At 38.7% G+C, this 20,178-nt stretch overlaps 1 protein-coding gene across 2 annotated transcripts in view; it reads left to right on the top strand.

The window, feature by feature from the left end:
• The window catches only part of grid1b (glutamate receptor, ionotropic, delta 1b), a 322,832-nt gene extending 304,506 nt beyond the window's left edge, over nucleotides 1-18,326 (top strand). The window contains exons 14-17 of one of the 2 annotated variants that reach the window (XM_061231039.1): nucleotides 1,774-1,940; nucleotides 8,479-8,719; nucleotides 10,239-10,377; nucleotides 15,411-18,326. In XM_061231039.1, coding sequence (XP_061087023.1) covers nucleotides 1,774-1,940; nucleotides 8,479-8,719; nucleotides 10,239-10,377; nucleotides 15,411-15,808 — 945 coding nt within the window. In that variant the 3' untranslated portion in view covers nucleotides 15,809-18,326. The remainder of the gene's footprint in view (nucleotides 1-1,773; nucleotides 1,941-8,478; nucleotides 8,720-10,238; nucleotides 10,378-15,410) is intronic. The other variant, XM_061231038.1, reaches the window with a different exon arrangement.
• The last annotated feature ends 1,852 nt before the right edge of the window (nucleotides 18,327-20,178 follow it).

Here is a 20,178-nt window from a genome sequence, read left to right as displayed (position 1 = left end):
ACACCTTGCCAACTGTTAAGCATGGAGCTAGGGGCACAGGAAATATTGTGCGAGTGGAAGGAAGAATGAATTCCACGAAATATCAAGAAATTGGCTCATGTTCAAATGTCAGTCCAGACATTGAAGTTGAAGAGAGGTTGGGTATTCCAGCATGACAATGATTCAAAGCATACCTCAAAATCAACCATGAAATACCTCCAGGAAAGACGGATGAAGGTTTTTCAATAGCCACCACAGTCCCCAGACTTGAATATTATTGAAAATCTCTTAGCTGGCTACAGGAAACGTTTACAAGCTGTTATAGTTGCCCGAGGAGGAGTTACAAAGTACTAACTGACAGGGTTACCAAACTTTTACATGGGGCCGTTTTTCCTTTTTTTATTAATTTGAAACTGTTAAAAATTAAAATAAAAAGTAATCTTGTACACCACTATAATTACTGGTGCTCAGAATTGTAACAATACCGCAAGAGTTCATTGCAATTAAAAGCATAATTTAACCATACATTTCAAATTATGGGCACTTTCTGTGCAAAACGTTTTTTTATTACACGTTTATGAACAGTTGCCACATACAGCTGAAATATTTGTAGACCACTGCGATACATTTTGTATCAAAAGATTTGCCAGGAGTATTTCCTATGATGTGATTTGCTACACATAAGGGGGCAGCCTGTAGCTGGTATATGACTGGGCCCAGAATGTTGGTAGACAGCGACCCAGTATTGCCATGATACGATCCATGCACCTGTTGGACCCTTGAGCAAGGCCCATAACCCAACATTGTTCCAGGGGGGATTGTTGAATGAACTGTAAGTCGCTTTGGGTAAAAAGCATCCGCTAAATAACTGCAATGTAAAATAGCTCATACAAACTTCCTGAAAATCCCTTACATTTCCTTTTTTATGCGACAGCAAGAATTGTTGAAAAAATGCTATTAATTGACTCTCTAACCATAACTTGGAAATGGAAAACTGTATGTGAGAAAATATAGGACATTTGAGAGAATCTGTGTACATGTAACACATTGCACCATTAACATGATTTGGCACCACAGAAGGCACCTAGAGAATCCATCATACAATGTGTTGTCTCCTTAATGAATAGAGGCAGGGAGACTAGAAGCCATTTGTGATGGCAACAAACTATGCTATATCCATTTTGAAGCTTCATGGCAAGCCATATCTAACATATGTTGTATAGCTTACATGCTGTTCTTATTTATTTACTTGAATGGATATTAACTCAAACAGCCTTGTAACAGATTGAAAGCCCACCTCATCAAGCATGAATCCATCACCGCCAATTTGCCTGTCTCATAGAACTATCTAAGATCTGCTTATCTTCACAATTGATGTTCCAGCACGGGTTCCTCTTCAGTGTGGTGCTCATGTGGCAGTATGTTTATTTTAGCATTACCCTCTGCAGAATTTTATACCCAAAATGTTGTAACAGTTAATTTAGCATATACAGTATACTTGTTTTCATCCTATCATGCTATGTTGCAGGGATACTCGATCTTTCCCAGAAAGGGCCGGCGTGGGTGCAGGCTTTTGTCCAACCGAGCAGTTACACACCTCATTCTACTAAGCATTAGCGTCTTTGCTAAGGACATTGATTAGTAGAATCAGGTTTGGAACAAAACCCTGCACCCACACCGGCCCTTTCTGGGTAAGATTGAGTATCCCTTCTATATTGTGGGATCTCTACAAATGATTATGAATTATTATATTATTAAATTATTAAGTGTAAATGGACTGGTGTGTCTCTGCAGGCGAAGAAGGGGCCGTACGCCTTCTTGTGGGACATGGCTGTGGTGGAGTACGCAGCCCTGACGGATGACGACTGCTCCATCACCGTCATGGGGAACAGCGTGAGCACCAAGGGCTACGGGATCGCGATGCAGCATGGCAGCCCATACAGGGATCTCTTCTCCCAGAAGTGAGTTTTCTCATCCGCAGATATTCGTAATGGCTTCTCCTACACCCTCCTCCTGCTATTCTTACTTTCCCTCCTCTGTCTCCTAATCTTGGCTATGGCTCTTTCAGTGCTCTTTACCAAGTTATTTACGATCTCCTGCGGAGCCAGGCTGGTGTCCGCCGTTCCGCTGTCTCATCAAACTGCCAGCGCTCACGCATTTTTTAAACTTTTCTCTTCCCTTTGCCCTTTTTTCTTCCTAGTTTGGGGTTTGTATGTTTTGCTCTTGATTCAGTGCCATCTGAGTTTTGACTGTTCAGAGGTTATAGAAGTTTTTAAGGACTGAATCTATGATCATTGAAGTTCTTTTTTTTTCTGTGGGAAACCTTGAAAAAGCTCTTATTACAGCTAAGCTATGTACATATGGGGCATACCCTGAAACTGTAAAGGTATGACTTGGCAGATGGTATACCTGCCATCCAAGACCTTTCATTAAAATACGTCCAGTCAATATTGAATGAAAATCAGTTATTTTCCATGAACTTAAAAATGACATTATGTGAAAGCTTTGAAAGTATTTAAATATACATGAATTTACAGCGGCGGCACAGATGGTGCAGTGGGTAGCACTGCCGCCTCACAGCAAGGAGGTCCTGGGTTCGAATCCCTGTCGGCCGGGGCCTCTCTGTGCGGAGTTTGCATGTTCTCCCCGTGTCCGCGTGGGTTTCCTCCGGGTACTCCGGTTTCCTCCCACATTCCAAAGACATGCATGTTAGGCTGATTGGAGAGTCTAAATTGCCCGTAGGTATGAGTGTGTGAGTGTGTGAATGAATGGTGTGTGTGCCCTGCGATGGACTGGCGACCTGTCCAGGGTGTATTCCTGCCTTTCGCCCAATGTATGCTGGGATAGGCTCCAGCCCCCCTGCGACCCTGTTCAGGATAAGCGATGGATGGATGGATGAATTTACAGCTTTTCTAGCTGTTCTGATCATTAGACAGAGTATAGGGCATGCTGTACTCTGAAACTGGTCTGACTATTCACATTTTTGTACTTGTGAATTTTAGCCCTGACCAGGTAGTGCTTATTGGGGTTAACATATCGATGTTTCAGAAAGAATTGGGTGATTCATCGCATTTTTACTACGTATTATTGAAAATATTGACGAGTTGACAATTTGGATGGGTAATCATGTGAATTGCCATTGTTCATTATCCGAAAACATGTGCTCATTGTCAGATCCATGAAAGGGAATATTATCCATGGTATCCTTGACAGGGGCTTCCTTTTTTTTCTCCTTGGAATATTAATCCTTGAAATATTGATACTACAACATGGCTATCCAGAAGTGGGACACATTTCAATTGTAGATCCATATAAACAGTGACAGGTCTGTAAGAATGTAATGATTCCAAAAACTGACAAGATGCCATTCCTTTCACATATGCATTGTCATCTACTAAACTAACAGTGAAAAGGTGTGTCCAAGGTTGGTCAAGCATTATCCAAGACTTTTTATCCAAGATTGTTCTGTCTGCTAATTCAGTCATATATACATATATGCCACGTAATGTAATATATATGGGTTCAACCCCAAAAAAGAACAGTAATACCCTTTATAAACACACAAACAAAATAATAAAGTTTTTATGTATTTATTTAGCACCTCCAATCACTATGCCTTTGGTGTTCCTGTTTCTAAAGCTCAGCCAGCTTCAAATTGGCAGTTATTCACAGGCAAGGAATCAAAGGGAAGCTTGCAACTCTTTGTTCTTAAACAAAAGATAATAGACTGCAGAACAGATAAACATGCCATGATTGCCTTGCACAGAAGTGAAACCTTTTACAGTATAATTTGATGCCTTTCAAAAACCGAGTATTCACTGAACTGAGATCTTTTTTTTTTCTGAAAATTCAAGGCCTGGATTATACATTCAGTTCCACCTTTATATCGAGCGGTGTGTCCATTTATAGTCATTATGTAGCATTCATGTAAGTTATCACTATGCTACATTACAATGCAAAAGCATTGAACAAAATGACACTCAAAACTTCACTGTGATAAGTTCACTCACTTCAACATTGACGTTGTAAGGACACTCATATTCAACACAATTCTTTTTTTTTTTACTAAGGCCTTCTGCCCACGTTATTCAGAAATAACATAATTTACATTCCCAAAGCTTGAGCAAATTTTACCTGCATTGTCTTCTGTATGCACAATGTGAAGCAGAATGTTTTAACCAAGAACTAATAATAATAGCATATGAGGTAAACAACTCCTTAAGTAGGAGAAAAAACCTCAAACAGTGGTGAGAAACTCCCACAAGGAACCCAGCTGCTGGCCTATAGGTTAAAATGGTAACAGTTCAGGTTTTAAACTAGCAGTTTTAAACTATCTTTTCAAAGTTCACTTCAATGCCTTCAGTCATTTTATATATATATTATTGTATTATATATTTTTACTCTTTTGGCCTTGTATTTAAGCAAAAAAGTGAAGGAAGATGGTAACTTTGTGTTTGTACTGTATTTTCACACACAATATAATCACATCACATTCAGGTCGCTTGTTATGTTTGCTATCTGTGTAATCCCCTGATGAACAATCAGGTATGATTTTGTAAGACCGGTAATGCAGTAAAATTTGAATAACTTATCCTCAGCTGAATAAATACAGATATAGATCTTCTTCTGGAGACCAATGTATTTTATAAATGTACTTTTTCTGCCATTTTCTGTAGAGGTCAAGGTTTTTACATTACCTTTAGGAATAATTCATACCATGCCAATAGACTGTGTGTGAAAGCCAGGGTAGTTTTGTTTTATTGTATTAGTTTAGTGGAATCATTTAGCTAGAAATGTAATCTTTAAAAAAAGATTTCCAATAATAAGAGGGAGAGAAATCATGGCTTTTTAAATGGTAAATGGTTGGCATTTATATAGCGCCTTTATCCAAAGCGCTGTACAATTAATGCTTCTCATTCACTCATTCATACACACACTCACACACCAACGGCGATTGGCTGCCATGCAAGGCACTGACCAGCTCATCAGGAGCATTTAGGGCTCAGGGACACTTCGACACAGCCCAGGAGGGGGATCAAACCGGCAACCCTCCGACTGCCAGACGACTGCTCTTACTGCCTGAGCCATGTCGCCCCATAGTAGTTTTTAGTAGTAGTAGTTTTACCACGCTTTTTAGTAGTAGTAGTAGTAGTAGTAGTGGTGGTGGTAGTAATAGTAATAGTAGTAGTAGTAGCAGTAGTAATACTGGTAGTAGTAGTAGCAGTAGTAATAGTAGTAGTAATTGTAGTAGTAGTAGTAGTAGTTGTGGTGGTAGTAATAGTAGTCGTAGTAGTAGTAGTAGCAGCAGCAGTAGTAGTAGTAGTAGTAGCAGTAGCAGTAGCAGTAATAGTAGTAATAGTAGTAGTAGTAGTAGTAGTAGTAGTAGTGCAGGTGGTGGTAATAGTAGTAGCAGTTGTAATAGTAGTAGTAATAATAGTAATAGTAGTAGTATTGGTGGTGGTGGTGGTGGTGTAATAGAAGTAATAGTAGCAGTAGCAGTAATAGTAGGAGGAGGAGGAGTAGCAGTAGTAGTAGCACCAGCAGTAGTAGTAGTAGTAGTAGTAGTAGTAGTAGTAGTAGTAGTCTTAGCTGTAATAAGATAAGGCAATTGCACATATCCTGTGGTGTTCCATTTCTGCATTGCTGCTGTTTTTGTTTAAGGCTGTGCTTGCTGCAGTAAAATTCTAGCTCCACAATCACAATTTAATGTTTAATCTATAATCATAATACAAATGTCTATAAAAAGTATCTTTCAGCAATTAGCCACTATGGGTCAATTGCCGTGTTCTTAGCTGGAGTATGATCCTCAGGTTTAAACCTATAAGACCATAGATTTATATTGCTGTTCTAGTTATAATGCAATTCTGTGGTCAGGAGGTTTAAACTCCAGCACAGTACACTGGCCCTGTGCTGTATATTTAATATGAAGCTAACAGCTGTAGCTGTGCAGAACGCTGTTTTAGAAACACGCGGGGGAGAGACTTGTTAACTCAAATTACAACAAATTATATCCTACTAGAAAGACAGCTGCGAGACAATTTTTCTCATAAGGCTTGTGGGAAATTTACCTTAAGAGCCTTATAGGATTAGCAATTGCAGTATATTTAGTTACAGTTTATGTGGGGTTTTTTTTGTTTTGTTTGTATTCTAATGCAAATATATACTTATATGCAAACACTCAAACTCTCAAAGCGGAATATCTAAAAGGAACCAGTTTCCATTTATTTTGACCTTGATGGTGCCCCCAAGGCTCTAAGAGAATTAACTTCCATGTAAAACGATGTATGGAGGCATCACACCCTAATGGCCTATGCAAATTTCAACAATATTTATTTTTATACAGAATTTATAAATGAATAATCATACTACAACTGTTGCAAATCTTCAGCCTACATTTTGGATGCTTAGAGAGGGCTTGAACCCTGTCCAGGAAGCATACATTTTCATAATTTAATAACTGTATGAATGAAGTTGACGTGCGTGAGCTTTCATATTCTCCCATATCATCCCAGCCTATTCATGTTTTGACACATGTCTGCATCAGCAATGCCATGCATGAGAGATTGGCATAGCCAGTCAGCCGGACTGGATAGCACTGATCATACGTAAGTGATGATCATATTAAATTTTGAGTGTAAAAGTCTTTACGAAGTCCTTAGTTACCCCTAGCTAGTTCCAAAATATAGTTTTACTAAATTTTACTTCATCCAAAATATAAAATTACTAAAAATTACTAAGCTACTGACATGCTTTAACAGTGAATGTCATTTAAGTCAGCCACCACAAAATCCTTTAACAGGATATGTTTTTGTTTTATTCGCCGTTGGTTAGGGTAGGCTACCATTACCCCACAGTAGGTATAAATATTTAGTAGTTACTAAGGTCAACATAGAAACTAGTTTGTGTGGTGCACCTATTTTTATTTAGTATTGCGTAAACATTGATTTAGTAAACACACTATAACTAGCCTATGTTTGCGCTAATGTACAGCTGGTGCAACCAGTCCCAGGGGAGAAGCTTAAGCTTTGAGGTCCTGTGGCACACCCACATTCATGGATGTGTCTCTCTGATGTGTGGAACAACTTGCCGACACAGCTACGTAGGTGCACTTGAAACACCAGAAGAGACCACTAAGGGGTTTAACACACCTTCTGACCGCTAATTGATTTTAACATCACAAACCGCAATGTCATCTCCTCTACAAAGAGGGATTCATCTTCCTAGTGACATGCAGTCCCACTGGCATCACTCTCCTCCATTACCATAAATCATATGCCTTACACACTGTGTCACTCCTCATCTCCAAAACTGCAATAATGATATTATTTTCCTCCAGTCTGTGCCAGCTTTTGATAATGGTGCTTTTTGTGACGGGTCCTTAATTAAATTGAATTAAGAGGTTTTCCATTCACATTCCTGTTTGTTTTGCTTTAATTTCAGGCTGTGGAAGATGACAAAAGTTAACGCTAATTAAGATAGTTTTCCGATTTAGAATCGTGAAAGGTATAATCCTTCACATTCAAAGGACACCCTGGAAAGGTTTATAGGTAAGATTAGAAGATTGAAAGAGAAAAGCGTGTATTTTCTCATTAATAAGTCACATTTGCTCTTTCATATTGCTTTTGTGCATGCCACACCCTGCATTAGGTAGGGGTACAATCTAAGATCTGATTCAAAAACTGCTTCACTGCAGTACTTGGCATTTAAGAAGCATTTCAAAAATAAAGGTATAAAATTACTCCTGCGTCAGTAGATTAATTAGTCAAAGTTCAAATAAAACAGCAAAGCGCATATTTTTTATCAGCCATGGATGAATTGCTATTGAATTACTTTTTTCCATACCAATGGCGAAATCAGGGAAATAAGAACTTCTGTGTTAATATGAGAGATCATTTGATATCCATAATTAAATAAAGACTCTCAATTATGTCTATAAAAGAAAGCAATCTAGTTAAAGATACGTGTATCATAGCTATAGTTCATGAAGTCTACGGGAATTCAAATCCAATTATTTTGATAATAATTTTTTAAATGGTTAGACTGAATGTTCTTGGCACATTTTCTCATATTTAATGAATCGTTCAGACTATACTAAACAGGGCAGCCGATGAAACTCAGCTCTCAAGCTAACTCTCAAGCAATCGATAACTGTCCATTGTCCCTGTTAAATGAAGAAATAATAATAATGAATCAATGAGGTGCTGCTTAAAAGACAAGGAAGTTGGCCAGGATCCAGGGGAGGAATTGGGGTTTTCTTCTGGGGGAGACATTAGCTCAGGAGGTAAGAGTGGTCATCTGGCAGTCGGAAGATTCCGGGTGAATCTCCCACCCTGTGCGTGTCAAAGTGTTTACCTAACCACCAATTGATCCCAACGAGCTGATACCTGCTGGTACCTTGCATGGCAGCCTATCGCCTATCGTGAGTGTACGTGTGTGTGAATGGCGTTTTGAATAAAAGCACAATATAAACGCAGTCCATTTACCATTCCCCTCCTCCAGGATCTTGGAGCTGCAGGAGAAAGGCGACCTGGACATCCTGAAGCAGAAGTGGTGGCCGCGGACGGGCCGCTGCGACCTGAACAGCCTGACCAACGCGCAGCCAGACGGACGGGCGCTCAAGCTGCACAGCTTCGCCGGCGTCTTCTGCATACTGGCCGCCGGGCTCCTGCTGGCCTGCCTGGTGGCCGGCCTGGAGATGTGGTGGAACAGCAACCGCTGCCGGCAAGAACAGCCCAAAGAGGTGACCGAGCACCGAGCCAGAAGGACTGAGCAGGGGGAGGACACTGCCACACTCTACTTTAAGGATCCAGCAGCTGATGCAAGCCCCGACTTAGTCGAGCTCCAGTACACGCAGTTATAGGTGTGCCTTGGCGAAATCAAAATTGGTCTCCAAAAAAATGATAACGTTTTTTTTTGTTATGTACAACCTCTTTTTATTTTCTTCGTAAGCCTTTATTGTTGCAGTAGGGTTGTGATATTCCCGGGAATATTCCATAGAGCCGGGTGGAATCTTGGAACTTTCGGGAAAACTGGGAATTACTTTTTTTCAGTCGTCCCCATTATTGAATGATATTGTCCAGTCTAATTGGTCTGTGTTGAATAGTGCTGAATGTGTCTGAGATAACTCAACGGCACATTTAATACATTTCTCCACTACAGTGTTTTCTTCCCTTGAAGTATGTTCTCTTTGGCAAAGCCCAAATGAATACACTCAGGAGTAACTTAAGCCTGGTGTGTGCAGTTTGGAGGATACAGGTCTGATGAAAGAAAAATTCTGTTGTTGCAACCTTTTTTGTTATCTAACGTTATCTCCTATGCATCACCAAAAGGAATTGTAGATTCATTTCTGAATTTTATACAGAACAGCAGACTTAGGCATTCTCTACACATGATACATTCTGACTGGATTCATCTCATTCTCATTTAAATGTAAAATTATTGCTTGAAACAGCAAATAGTGCAGTTGAATTTACTCATTTCATATTCAACTCAATCCCTGTTTATCACTGAGGGACAGTTATTAAAGCATATTAAGTTATTTATGATAGGATGGATACTGAACATCCTTTATTATTAATCAAAAAATTCGGTCAAAAACAAATAAGAATGATTGATTGTGGATTCCTGTAAGTTTCCCTTGAAGGTGTCCAAACCTCCTTAAAGTTCTACACTTTTTTTCATAATCCTAAACCCCATGCCCAGAGTGAAAAAGGATTTTTTATTTATCGCTCTCCTTTTCTTTACTTTTTAAAAAGATCTAAATATTATTTTATGAGTCCTTGTTTTCTGAATGGAGACAAAACATGACAAACTGACCTCTTAGCCAATTTGTGTGGATCAACAGGGATCACCATTTTATTTTTCTGTTTTGATATTTTCAGAATCATATCAAAAGTAAAGAGTAAACTGCAGCTTTCCAATGACCCAAAAAACTGTATTAGGAATATCTGCTTAAGCCTCTGCGATGTTGACATGTTTTAGCTCCACCTCACCTGTGAGAGATGTTGTCCCTTTGCATGTGGCAGTTGGACAGGGAAGGCTTGACTTGGATCCGTAAACTAAAGTGTGGGCAAACAAAGATACTTGCATGGGGCTGACTGTTCAAACCACCACAGCAATAAGAACCACAAATACGTCAGACCAGTCCATAATCCCTAGTAATATACTGTGTGACATCTTATTGCAATTATATGTCAATGTGGACACGCTGTACAGATATTTATTTTTCTCTATTCATTATTCTTTATGATCTCGTGCAGGTTACTAAGGATTACAGACTGGCAAGGGTATCTGGTCCATTGACATATAATGATATTACAACTGCTTCATCGGAAGGGAGGAAGGACATTTGGACAGAGAGAGAGAGAAACTGGGATGAAGCAGAAGCTATTGACACAGGTCAGAATAGACCTCCTAAGATTTGTGCTGCACAAGGTGGGGGGGGGGGGGGGGGTTGGGTACTCCCATCACTTATCATTTCTAGGTTATTGATTTCATTTAATATTTTATGCATATTTCTTAATATTCCTTTACCAATGTGTTACTGCATGACAAAAGGGGTGAGCCCAAAATTGAGGGAGAGCAATGGAACAGGGGGAGAGGATCCATGATGTTACCATGTACTGTAGAGCCCATGATAATGGCCTTAAGAGTCCCTTTTGTCTTTAAAATGGCTACTTTAACTGTAAGGATTGCCGTATAAGGATTCCCTTTTTGCCCCATAATTTAACTCTGGGATTCCCCTTCAACTGCCCCATAATATCAGTTACATTTTCACTATTTTATTAGCATATTTTTGCATGAAGCATGAAAGAAAGTCATTGTTTGTTGTGTTTTGTTTACGTATAAGTTAACACCACCATCATAAAACATTCATACAGTTTAATTGGCGCCTTTTCTTTGATTTGGAGAGCTGCCAGTGCAATGCAATTAGCTTCCTTTTTATGTTATGCTGGTACACTAAAACTGTAATCCAGTCTGGGATCATTTAATGTGCCTGAGTTGTTTTTTTTTTTTTATGAAAAAAATGTTCCAGATTGATATCGTCTATGTTTCTGGTTATCTCCAAAGATAATGTCCATAAACTTTAATGACCATTCCTTACTGCTGTAGTTCTTTCAGCAAATTTCAAAAGCAAGCAACATTTTGTAATTAAATCTGGAACTAACTGTAGATTCATGACAGAATTCCTTGAATTACGTATATAGCTTTCTGAAGCTGAAATGACAAATTTTCTCAAGTATGCTCTGAAGAGTCGGTCAGATAGTAGAAACATTTTTTTAATTGTGCATATGCTTCACTTTTGACTTGAAAATGCAGGCTATTAGTGAATACAGGACCATTAGTGTCTCCAGCTTACACCCCTGGTCTCCTCATACCATACTGTACTTCTATGTTAGATACATTACAGTGTGTATGTATTTGGACAGTCACACATCCTTTGTTTTTATTGCTCTGTACTCATGCAAATTTGACTTGAAATAATACAATGAATATGAGGTTAAAGAGCAGACGGTCAGCATCCATATCTGGTGATCCATGTAGATTTCAGCCCGTTCTATACACAGTCCCCCCAATTTAAGGGGACAAAAGTAATTGGACAGTAAAACCAGCCATCATGAAGTTGAAAAATTAGAATAATTAAATCAAAAACATAGCCAAAACATTGGGTGCGTCAAAATCAACAGTTTGATACATTCTTATGAAGCAAGAAAAAACTGGTGAGCTCAGCAATAGCAAACCACCTCATAGATCACGGAAGGTCGTTGTAGTGGATGACCGAAGAATACTTTCTTTTGTGATGAAAAACCCCTTTCAACTGCTGAACAGATCAAGAATACTCTCCAGGATATATGCATAGATCTGTCAAAGACTACCGTGAAGAGAAGACCGCACCAGCATAACCTGAGAGGGTTCATGCAAGATGCAGATTCGATTGCCCGTTTAAAAAAACAATAAAGGGCTTATGGACAGTTTTATGGAGAGATGAGATAAGTATTAGCCTGTAGCAAAGTGATGCAAAGAGGAAAATGTGGAGAAAGAAATGAACTGCTCATGGTTCAAGGCATACAACCTGATTGGTTGTAGTGTTATGGCTCAGGCATGTATGGCTGTCACTGGAACTGTCTCACTTTTATGTATTGATTATGTGACCACTGACAGCAGCCGTACAATGAATACTGAAGCATACAAAAATCATATCTACTCCAATCCAGCAAAATACCTCAAAATTAATTGGATGGCACTTGACCTTGCAGCAGTTACAATGACCCAACATATACTGCTATAGCAACCAAGTCAAGGCCTAAAAGTTGAATGTTCTTGACAGGCTAAGTGAATCACATGACCTGAATCAAATTGGACTTCCTTTTGAATTGCTGAAGGCAAAAAGCCTTTTAATGAAACAAGAACTATAGATCACTGCAGTACAAACCTGGCAGAGCATCACCGGGGAAGATGGGTCTATGGGTCACAGCCTTCAGGCAGTCAGCAAATAGCAAATAAAAAGGATTTTCAACAAAGTATTAACAACGAGGACTTCAGACTATGTTAATGAATTCAAGTATTGGTACTCCGCTAAAATGGACGGTATAGAAAGGGTTGCAATTCCAAAGCAGATCACCCAATGTGGATGTAAATACCTTCAAATTAAAGCGGACAGTCTACCATGCTATGCACAGTGAAAGGTGCAAGGTTATGAGACATTCTGATATTCTGTGGTCCAAATATGAATCCATTTGAAATACTAATTGGAGAAAATTAAGCCCATGAAAGGTAAATGATTTTAACTTGCATGAATTTTATATTGGATGAATATTTTACCCCACTGTCATCTCCTATCAGAGTCATTTTTAAGACTGCTTCATTAGTTTTAAAAATATCATTGCTTTTTCTTAGAGAAACCTTTTAAGATATATATATATATATTTATTTTATTCTAGTCACATCTATTAGACTTCTGAAGAAACAAATTATTCACCACTTAATAATTTATCCAAATCTGATGGCAATACTGCTCTCTTCAAATAACCAAACCAAATATCTCTTATGTTCTTGTGTTTTCGTAATAGTGTCGTCAACAGTGTAGTGTAGAGACACCTACCCTGCTCTGACTCACAGTTAATGGTCCACATATAGTGCCTACATTTTAAGTGCATCATAACATTTGAAAATGAAAAACATAATTTGCTTTTTTTTTGTTTTCTTCTTTTTCTGGGGATGAGATCCTGATATAGAGGAATACAGATACCCATAAAAATAAACCCATTTACCACCAGCCTGTTACAGCTGTTGTTTGCCGTTTTGCCTGTGTCTCACCCCCTGTTCTGTAAAAGCCCAGTGGCTGTTGTTTGAACCATGCCAGTCCTTTGTTTCCCCTGCATGAGTATAACCATCAAAAATCAGCCCTTGCCCATCCGAATTGGCGACTACAAGCCTTGTTCAAAAGTCACTGTGATGTGTGCTTTCAGTCAAACTTTTTATTCACTCGATAGTGGCTGACAAAGCAACATGCCTTATGGTGGATTTTGTAATCCAAGTACAATTTTCTTTATTGTTAGTATTGTTTTATGTGTAGAAATTAGAAATGCTTTCTTTGTGTGTGTAGAACATAGTGTAGCAATATTGCTTTGTAAAACTGTTGTGGCTCTGTTTTGGCTTGTATTTCATTGTTGTCCATTGCATTTGCAAAAAGAATGTGGAGAATTCTGATTTTTGAAGGCCTTCATGAATTGAAATTGAAAACCTTCTTAAATATAATACTCCACATCTGGGGAAGTCAGTGCGGAATATTCGGTTGTGTATCATATGAGATCGGTGCAGGAGCCAAGTAATGTTTTGTGGGACATTGCCAAACATGTACCAAAGGTATGAGGTAATATTTTATGTCATCAACACCATGACTGTGCGGTCCCCTGTGACATGTTTTGAGTGTAGGACCGCTGTTTCCCTCATTCATCTTCCTCTATACATTTGTGCCATTATGAATGATGGCATAAGAGCTCTGTAAATGCTCATAATGGTAGGAACTACTATAGAATGTCAATCCCAGACTCCTTTGAGCCAACCAAAGTGCTCTCCATAGCATGAAGGCTATGATTTGCAGTGAAATGTCTGGCCTTCCCATCAGTTCAGTCATGCACTGGAATTGTCTAGATTTTCTGTGCACGTTGCTTTAGCACCATTTTATCTTTGTGTGTGTGTGTGTGCGCGCATGTGTCTGCTTGTGTGTGTATGTGTGTGTATGTGTATGTGTATGTGTGTGTGCATGTGCATGCTTGTCCATGTGTGGGCGCATGTGTCTGCTTGGGTGTGTATGTGTGTGTGTGTGTATGTGCATGAGTGTGTGTGTGTGTGTGTGTGTGCTTATGTGTGTGTGTGTGTGTGCGTGTATGTGCGCAAGTGTCTACACGTGTGTGCATGTGTGTGTGAGAGAGAGAGTGCAAGCAGCAAATGCTCTTTCATTAAATGCTGTTGGATCCAGAGTGTTAATAGGGCTGCCTGTAACAATAGCACTCCTTCAGGCAGCTGTACCTAACTACACCCTGACTAAACCTCCTCAGCAAACTGTCAGCAGTAGAGATTTATCCAGACTGGTGCTGACTTCAGTTTTTAGAGGGGACGGTGGCTGCCTTATGCTGGCCTGATTTTGTCCCCTTTAGTTTCTCTCAATGTGATCCCTGTCCAGCTGTGGCATCTGTCCCTCTGACCATGCCTAAAAAAACCATGTTAAATTAGCACTTAACTCTACTGGCAGGAGAAGTGTTGGGTGAGGTGGGCTTAATGATAATGGATTGCATTTCTATAGTACCTTTCCAGCTCATGATCTGAAAACACATTACATTATACGGATGAAATTCACCTCAACCACCACCAATGTGTAGCCTAGTCATTTTAGTCATTATAACGCATGGCGTTTAGTTCTGACCACATGCAGTGGATGATTCAGCTGATCCCACATTACTTGTTGCCCTGGGCGGCCATTTTGTCAGACATGGTACAGACTCATGGTAAGCCTCGGGCATCCGTACTGTGCAAAGCAGCGTCACCTTACAGCGTCCCACTGCTTCAAACGCTGCTAGGCTCCTGCACCGGACTCATTTCTTCGAGAATGCTTTCTCCAAATGTGAAATAAAGGCTGTGTAAATGTGGGCCAAATTTGATTTCCAAGTGCACATTCTATGCATTGCCCTATTTGACCCGAATCTGGGTTTAGCGGTTAGCCACTCAAATTTGCGAAAAATGCGCAAAAAACAGACAATTTCCACAAAGTACAGGCCAATTCAAGCAGAAGCGACTTTTGAAAGAAATGACTTCGAAAAGAAAAATGACATTTGTTGCATGGAGCTTCAGAAGCTGAAAACCTCCTGGAATAGCAGGTCTCAGCCTCTCTGTCCCTCCCTCCCCCTCTCTCTCTCTCGCCTGTTTTTTAGGACAAGGAGGTGAATCTGGAACAGGTACACCGGCGTATGAACAGTCTTATGGACGAGGACATGGCGCACAAGCAGATCCCCGCCCCGTCTATCGAGATCTCTGCGCTGGACATCGGCAGCATTCAGCCCAGCCAGCCGCTGGAGTCTGTGCGGGACTACCCGGGCACGGGGCTGTCTGTGAGCACCTTCCTCCAGGAGCAGGGGCATGGGGTGGGCAGGACGCTAGCACAGGGCCCTGGCAGCACCCTCCCCCTGCCCCTCAGCAGCTCCACCATCCCCTCCATCCAGTGCAAACACAGGTCCCCCAACGGGGGTCTCTTTCGTCAGAGTCCCGTCAAGACGCCCATGCCAATGTCATACCAGTCAGTTCCCGGAGGACCCATCCCAGAAGCCATTGAGTCTACCCACAGTACTTCCATCTGAGCCCCCCTCCCCCGTCCAATCACATCGCATCTCCTCCAGCTCCAGTTTGGTGAAAAAAAAAAGAAAAAGAAACATAAAAAAAGAAAATGGGGAAAAAAAAGGAATAAAAAGCAGATTTTTATTACCAATTCACAAAAAAAGCGAAACAAAAACATGAAGAAAATTGTTCATTTTTTCTTGTACATATTTGTAAATACTGAAAGAATGGAGTGAGGTAAAAGTGTATTTTGAATATTCTCAATTTTTGAAGTTGAGTTAAAAAAAACAAAAACAGATAAAAAATTACAAAAAACGACTGTTTGAATGGCTTTGTAAATTTTGTTCTATATAAATAAAGCAAATTCCTTGTGATTGTTTTCTAAGTGCCCAGTTGAAAGATGTCTCTCTGCCAATTATTATTAGATCAATTGTACTCTATAGCTACTTAAAGCAGAACACCAATGGTCATGCACTTCTATGATATTCATAAATCTATTCTTCAGTATCAGAGGAAAACATTTCCAGTGTACATGGTTTTGCTTGTAAAATGTTTCCTGCTTTTTTTATATTTTATGTTTTGAAGATCAATTTTCAATCATTGATATTTCCACAGAGCAAAGTAATGTTGGGAATATGACAGCAGGTTTCACTTGTGATTTGATTCCCATGGGCTGCCATTTTAACTCACAAATTAAAGTTATATTGCCTACATTGTTAAAGAAGTCTGATGTTGTAGTCCGTAACCCAGGAGAACAGCAACTTCCAACAAATAAATAAATTAAGAAAAAATTAAGAAATGTGATGGGCATAAAACGTGATGAGATCTGCCTGAAACCTGCGTGTAAAACTGGCTGTAATGTTCAGAAATGAATTCACAATTAAAAGATGAATCAATTTTGTGTAAATTAAGTTATAGGTATATCCAAGCCATTGTACATCGAGTTGTTTATTGGGGTAGGGCTAAGCATAGTCTAACTGCAGCCTAAGGACCTATTTTCACCATTCAAACACACTCCTCATTTCCACCATCCATTAGAAAAGAAGCATTGACATTCTGTGGCTGAAGTGTGAGAGATTTGCAGACATTGTATGTTTGTACAATTGAGCCAAATAACATTAAAAATGGCAGCATTTTGTATGTTTACTGTAACATTCATACAACAGAACTAGTTTAAATTAAACCCCTATCTACCTGAGAAAATTCATGGTTGAGACCTGCTTTATTCCTAGAATTGCATCATGAGACACATTAAAAAGGAAATGTTAGAAATATTTTATTAAAAATTTTAAAGTATATAATGGCTTATAGTAAAATGGTCCTTTCATACTGAAGTATTTGTGAGAGTTGTATACTGGTTTTCCCCTTCATGGACAGTCAAGTATTATATACCACTAAAGGAAGAATGGTCATTGTTTGATCTATTTTTTTAAATCCGTCATCAATCCAATCCCTATAAGTAAACCCAATACAGAGAGACTAATATAATGAGAGTAGTATAAATAACAAAATGGTATATCTTCTTTAAACACTCAGCGATGATGTCTTAACTGATTGTTATGTGACCTGCAGTATTATTTACACTGAGGGATTCTTTATCCACAACTAATTTTTACAATTTTCTGTGGATTAAAGGTTAAAAAGGAACAATATCTAATGAAAATATGGTGTGGTATATACAATCTTTAACCAATAGTTTCATAAGTGCAATTAAAATGCAATCATATGTTGTCCTATGGAGACATTCTATTTATTTCTTAGTGAACATTGGACCAGTTATGGTTCTTTTTTCTTTCTTTTTTAATACTTCAGATATTTGACATTTGAATTTGAAACACTGAATCATTCATTGCCAGCAGAGAACTGGTTTGGCAGGGTTTTGATATATAATTTAATAAACTGATGAATTTGTCTATTAAATTCTTTGAAAGGGATCATAAGATTTACTGTAACATGGTATATACGTATATAAAATTTACAGCTTAAATTTACAGCATAGTTTATTCTATTTTATTTTCCTATGAAGCAACTGACCAGTCTTGAATACGTCAAATTGAACAATAAGCATATCCCATGCTGATACAACAGTAATGTACAGACAAATGTGATTAGTACTGACTTGATAATGACATGAAGTACTTCAAATAAGATCAAAATAGTCCATGCCTCTCCATTCATACTATTCAGATTGAGCTTAAGCATTACGACCACTACATTTTGTACAAGCAGTTATTGATGTGAGCCAAAGTGATTCAATTTACACTGTGCAGTTCTGGTGGCCTGGGCTTTTAGAGGCTTGGACTGTGTTGAGAAGGAGACTGTAAGGTTACTGTAGGGTTAATTGTGTCTACACTGCCTTACTTTGTGTCTCCTTCACTTCAAATAGGCTAATAATGGAAAAATAATTTTCAATGTTATCATGTTAGTCAGGAATATTACATCTGAAGGAGACTCATATTTTATTTATGGATATGCTGCTTGGAGTTTCTTAAACTTTAATAAAGAAATATGGTTGACATTGTTGTGGGTGATGTTTCAATAATGCAGGTTCGAGTTCTGTAAATACATAGTTCGGCCAATACATAGCAAAATAGCTATGTATTGGCCTATAACTACGCCTGAAAATGTTTAAACCAACATTGTAGTATACATACATACACTCAGTGAGCACTTTATTTAGTATTTATTACACACAATTTTTGGACGTATTGGTCTTCTTCTACTGTAGCCTATCCACACAGTTTTGACGCATTGTGTGTTCAGAGATACTCTTCTGCATGCCACTGTTGTGATGAGTTGTTATTTGCGTTACTGTCACCTTCCTGTCAGCTTTGACCAGTCTGGACCTTCTCCTCTGACTTCTCTCATTAATACGTTTTTGCCTGCTGCTGCTGGACGTTGTTTATTTTACGCACCATTCTCTGCAAACTCTAGAGATTTTTGTGCATGAAAAGTAGACCAGTAGTTTCTGAGATACTCTGATATTCACTTAGATCACATTTCTTCCTCATTCTGACATTTGGTCTGAACAACAGCTGAACCTCTTGACCACATCTGCATGCTTTTAAGATTTTAATTGTTGCCACATGATTAAATATTTGCATTACGAAGCTGGTGTACAGGTCAACCTAGTAAATTGCTCACTGATTGTATATACTGTGGGCTCCAGAATTATTGGCCCCCTTGATAAATATGCACAAAAATAATTATGTTATTGGCATATGCATTATTTTCATGTGTAAACTAGTGTACTTTATTAATAATTCAATGGAATCAACATTGAATACTGAACTTGAATCACCAATCAAAGTTTCACATTTTTCCAAAAAAAGAATTCCCCCAAAAATAAATAAAGCAAATTAAGCATTTAATCATTTACTTAATAATTGCAAACACCCCTGACAAAGATGACAGCCATTAGTATTTTCTTATAATGTGTGATAAGGTTAGAGAACACATTGGTGGGATTTCTGACTATTCCTCCACCGGGATTTTTTCAGAATCATTGATATCCTTTGGTTTGTGCCTATGGACCCCCCTCTTCAGTTCAGACCACGGGTTTTTCCTCATACTTTGTTGAATTAATTGTGCCATTGAGCTTAAATAGTGCCCCTGGACCACTGGCAGAAATATATCTCCAAAACATCAATGACCCTCCTCCATATTTGATAGAAGGTATGGGGTGCTTCACCTTGTATGCATTCCACTTTTGCTGCCAACATGTCGATGGTGTGAATTGCCAAAATGTTCAATTTTGATCTCATCTGATCATCACACTCACTTTCAGTCATAATAATCCAATGACGTTTGCCAAATTCTAGATGCTTGGTTTTGTTAATTGTGCTCAATAAGGGCTTTCTTCATGCTACCCTACAAAAAAGAGTTTGTTGGTATTTTTTGAGACTTGGTGACGCTAAGAGGCAACCAGTCTCTGCAATTCTTGAACTGTGATCCTTCAGTTCTTTATGGCCTCCCTCACCATCTTATTTTTCCTGGCAAGTTTGCAACCATGCCATATGTTTTACATTTTCTTTATTATTGCTCTTACAGTCCTAAGTGGTATGTTTAACTGTTAATGTATTTTGTACCCATTACCAAACTTGTGATGGTCATTTGGCATCTATCTCTTCTGAATTGACAGTATTTTGGCTTTTCCCATGCTGATGGATGACAAAGGGATTTTGCATGCTTGTTACCTAATTTGTATACTCTAGTGACACAGGAAGTGATGGAATGACTCAATATAGTGAGACTGAGATTAATTTAATTAAATTAAAATGTTATAAAATATTCAGTTTTTATGCATAATAATTATTTGGGCGGGGCAATAATGTTAAGAGCTATATTTTTCCAAAAAAAAAATTTTTT

The sequence above is a fragment of the Conger conger genome, chromosome 2, assembly GCF_963514075.1.
Source record: "Conger conger chromosome 2, fConCon1.1, whole genome shotgun sequence".
In the NCBI taxonomy this organism is placed as follows: Eukaryota; Metazoa; Chordata; class Actinopteri; order Anguilliformes; family Congridae; genus Conger; species Conger conger.
This window is presented reverse-complemented; position numbering and strand designations above follow the sequence as displayed.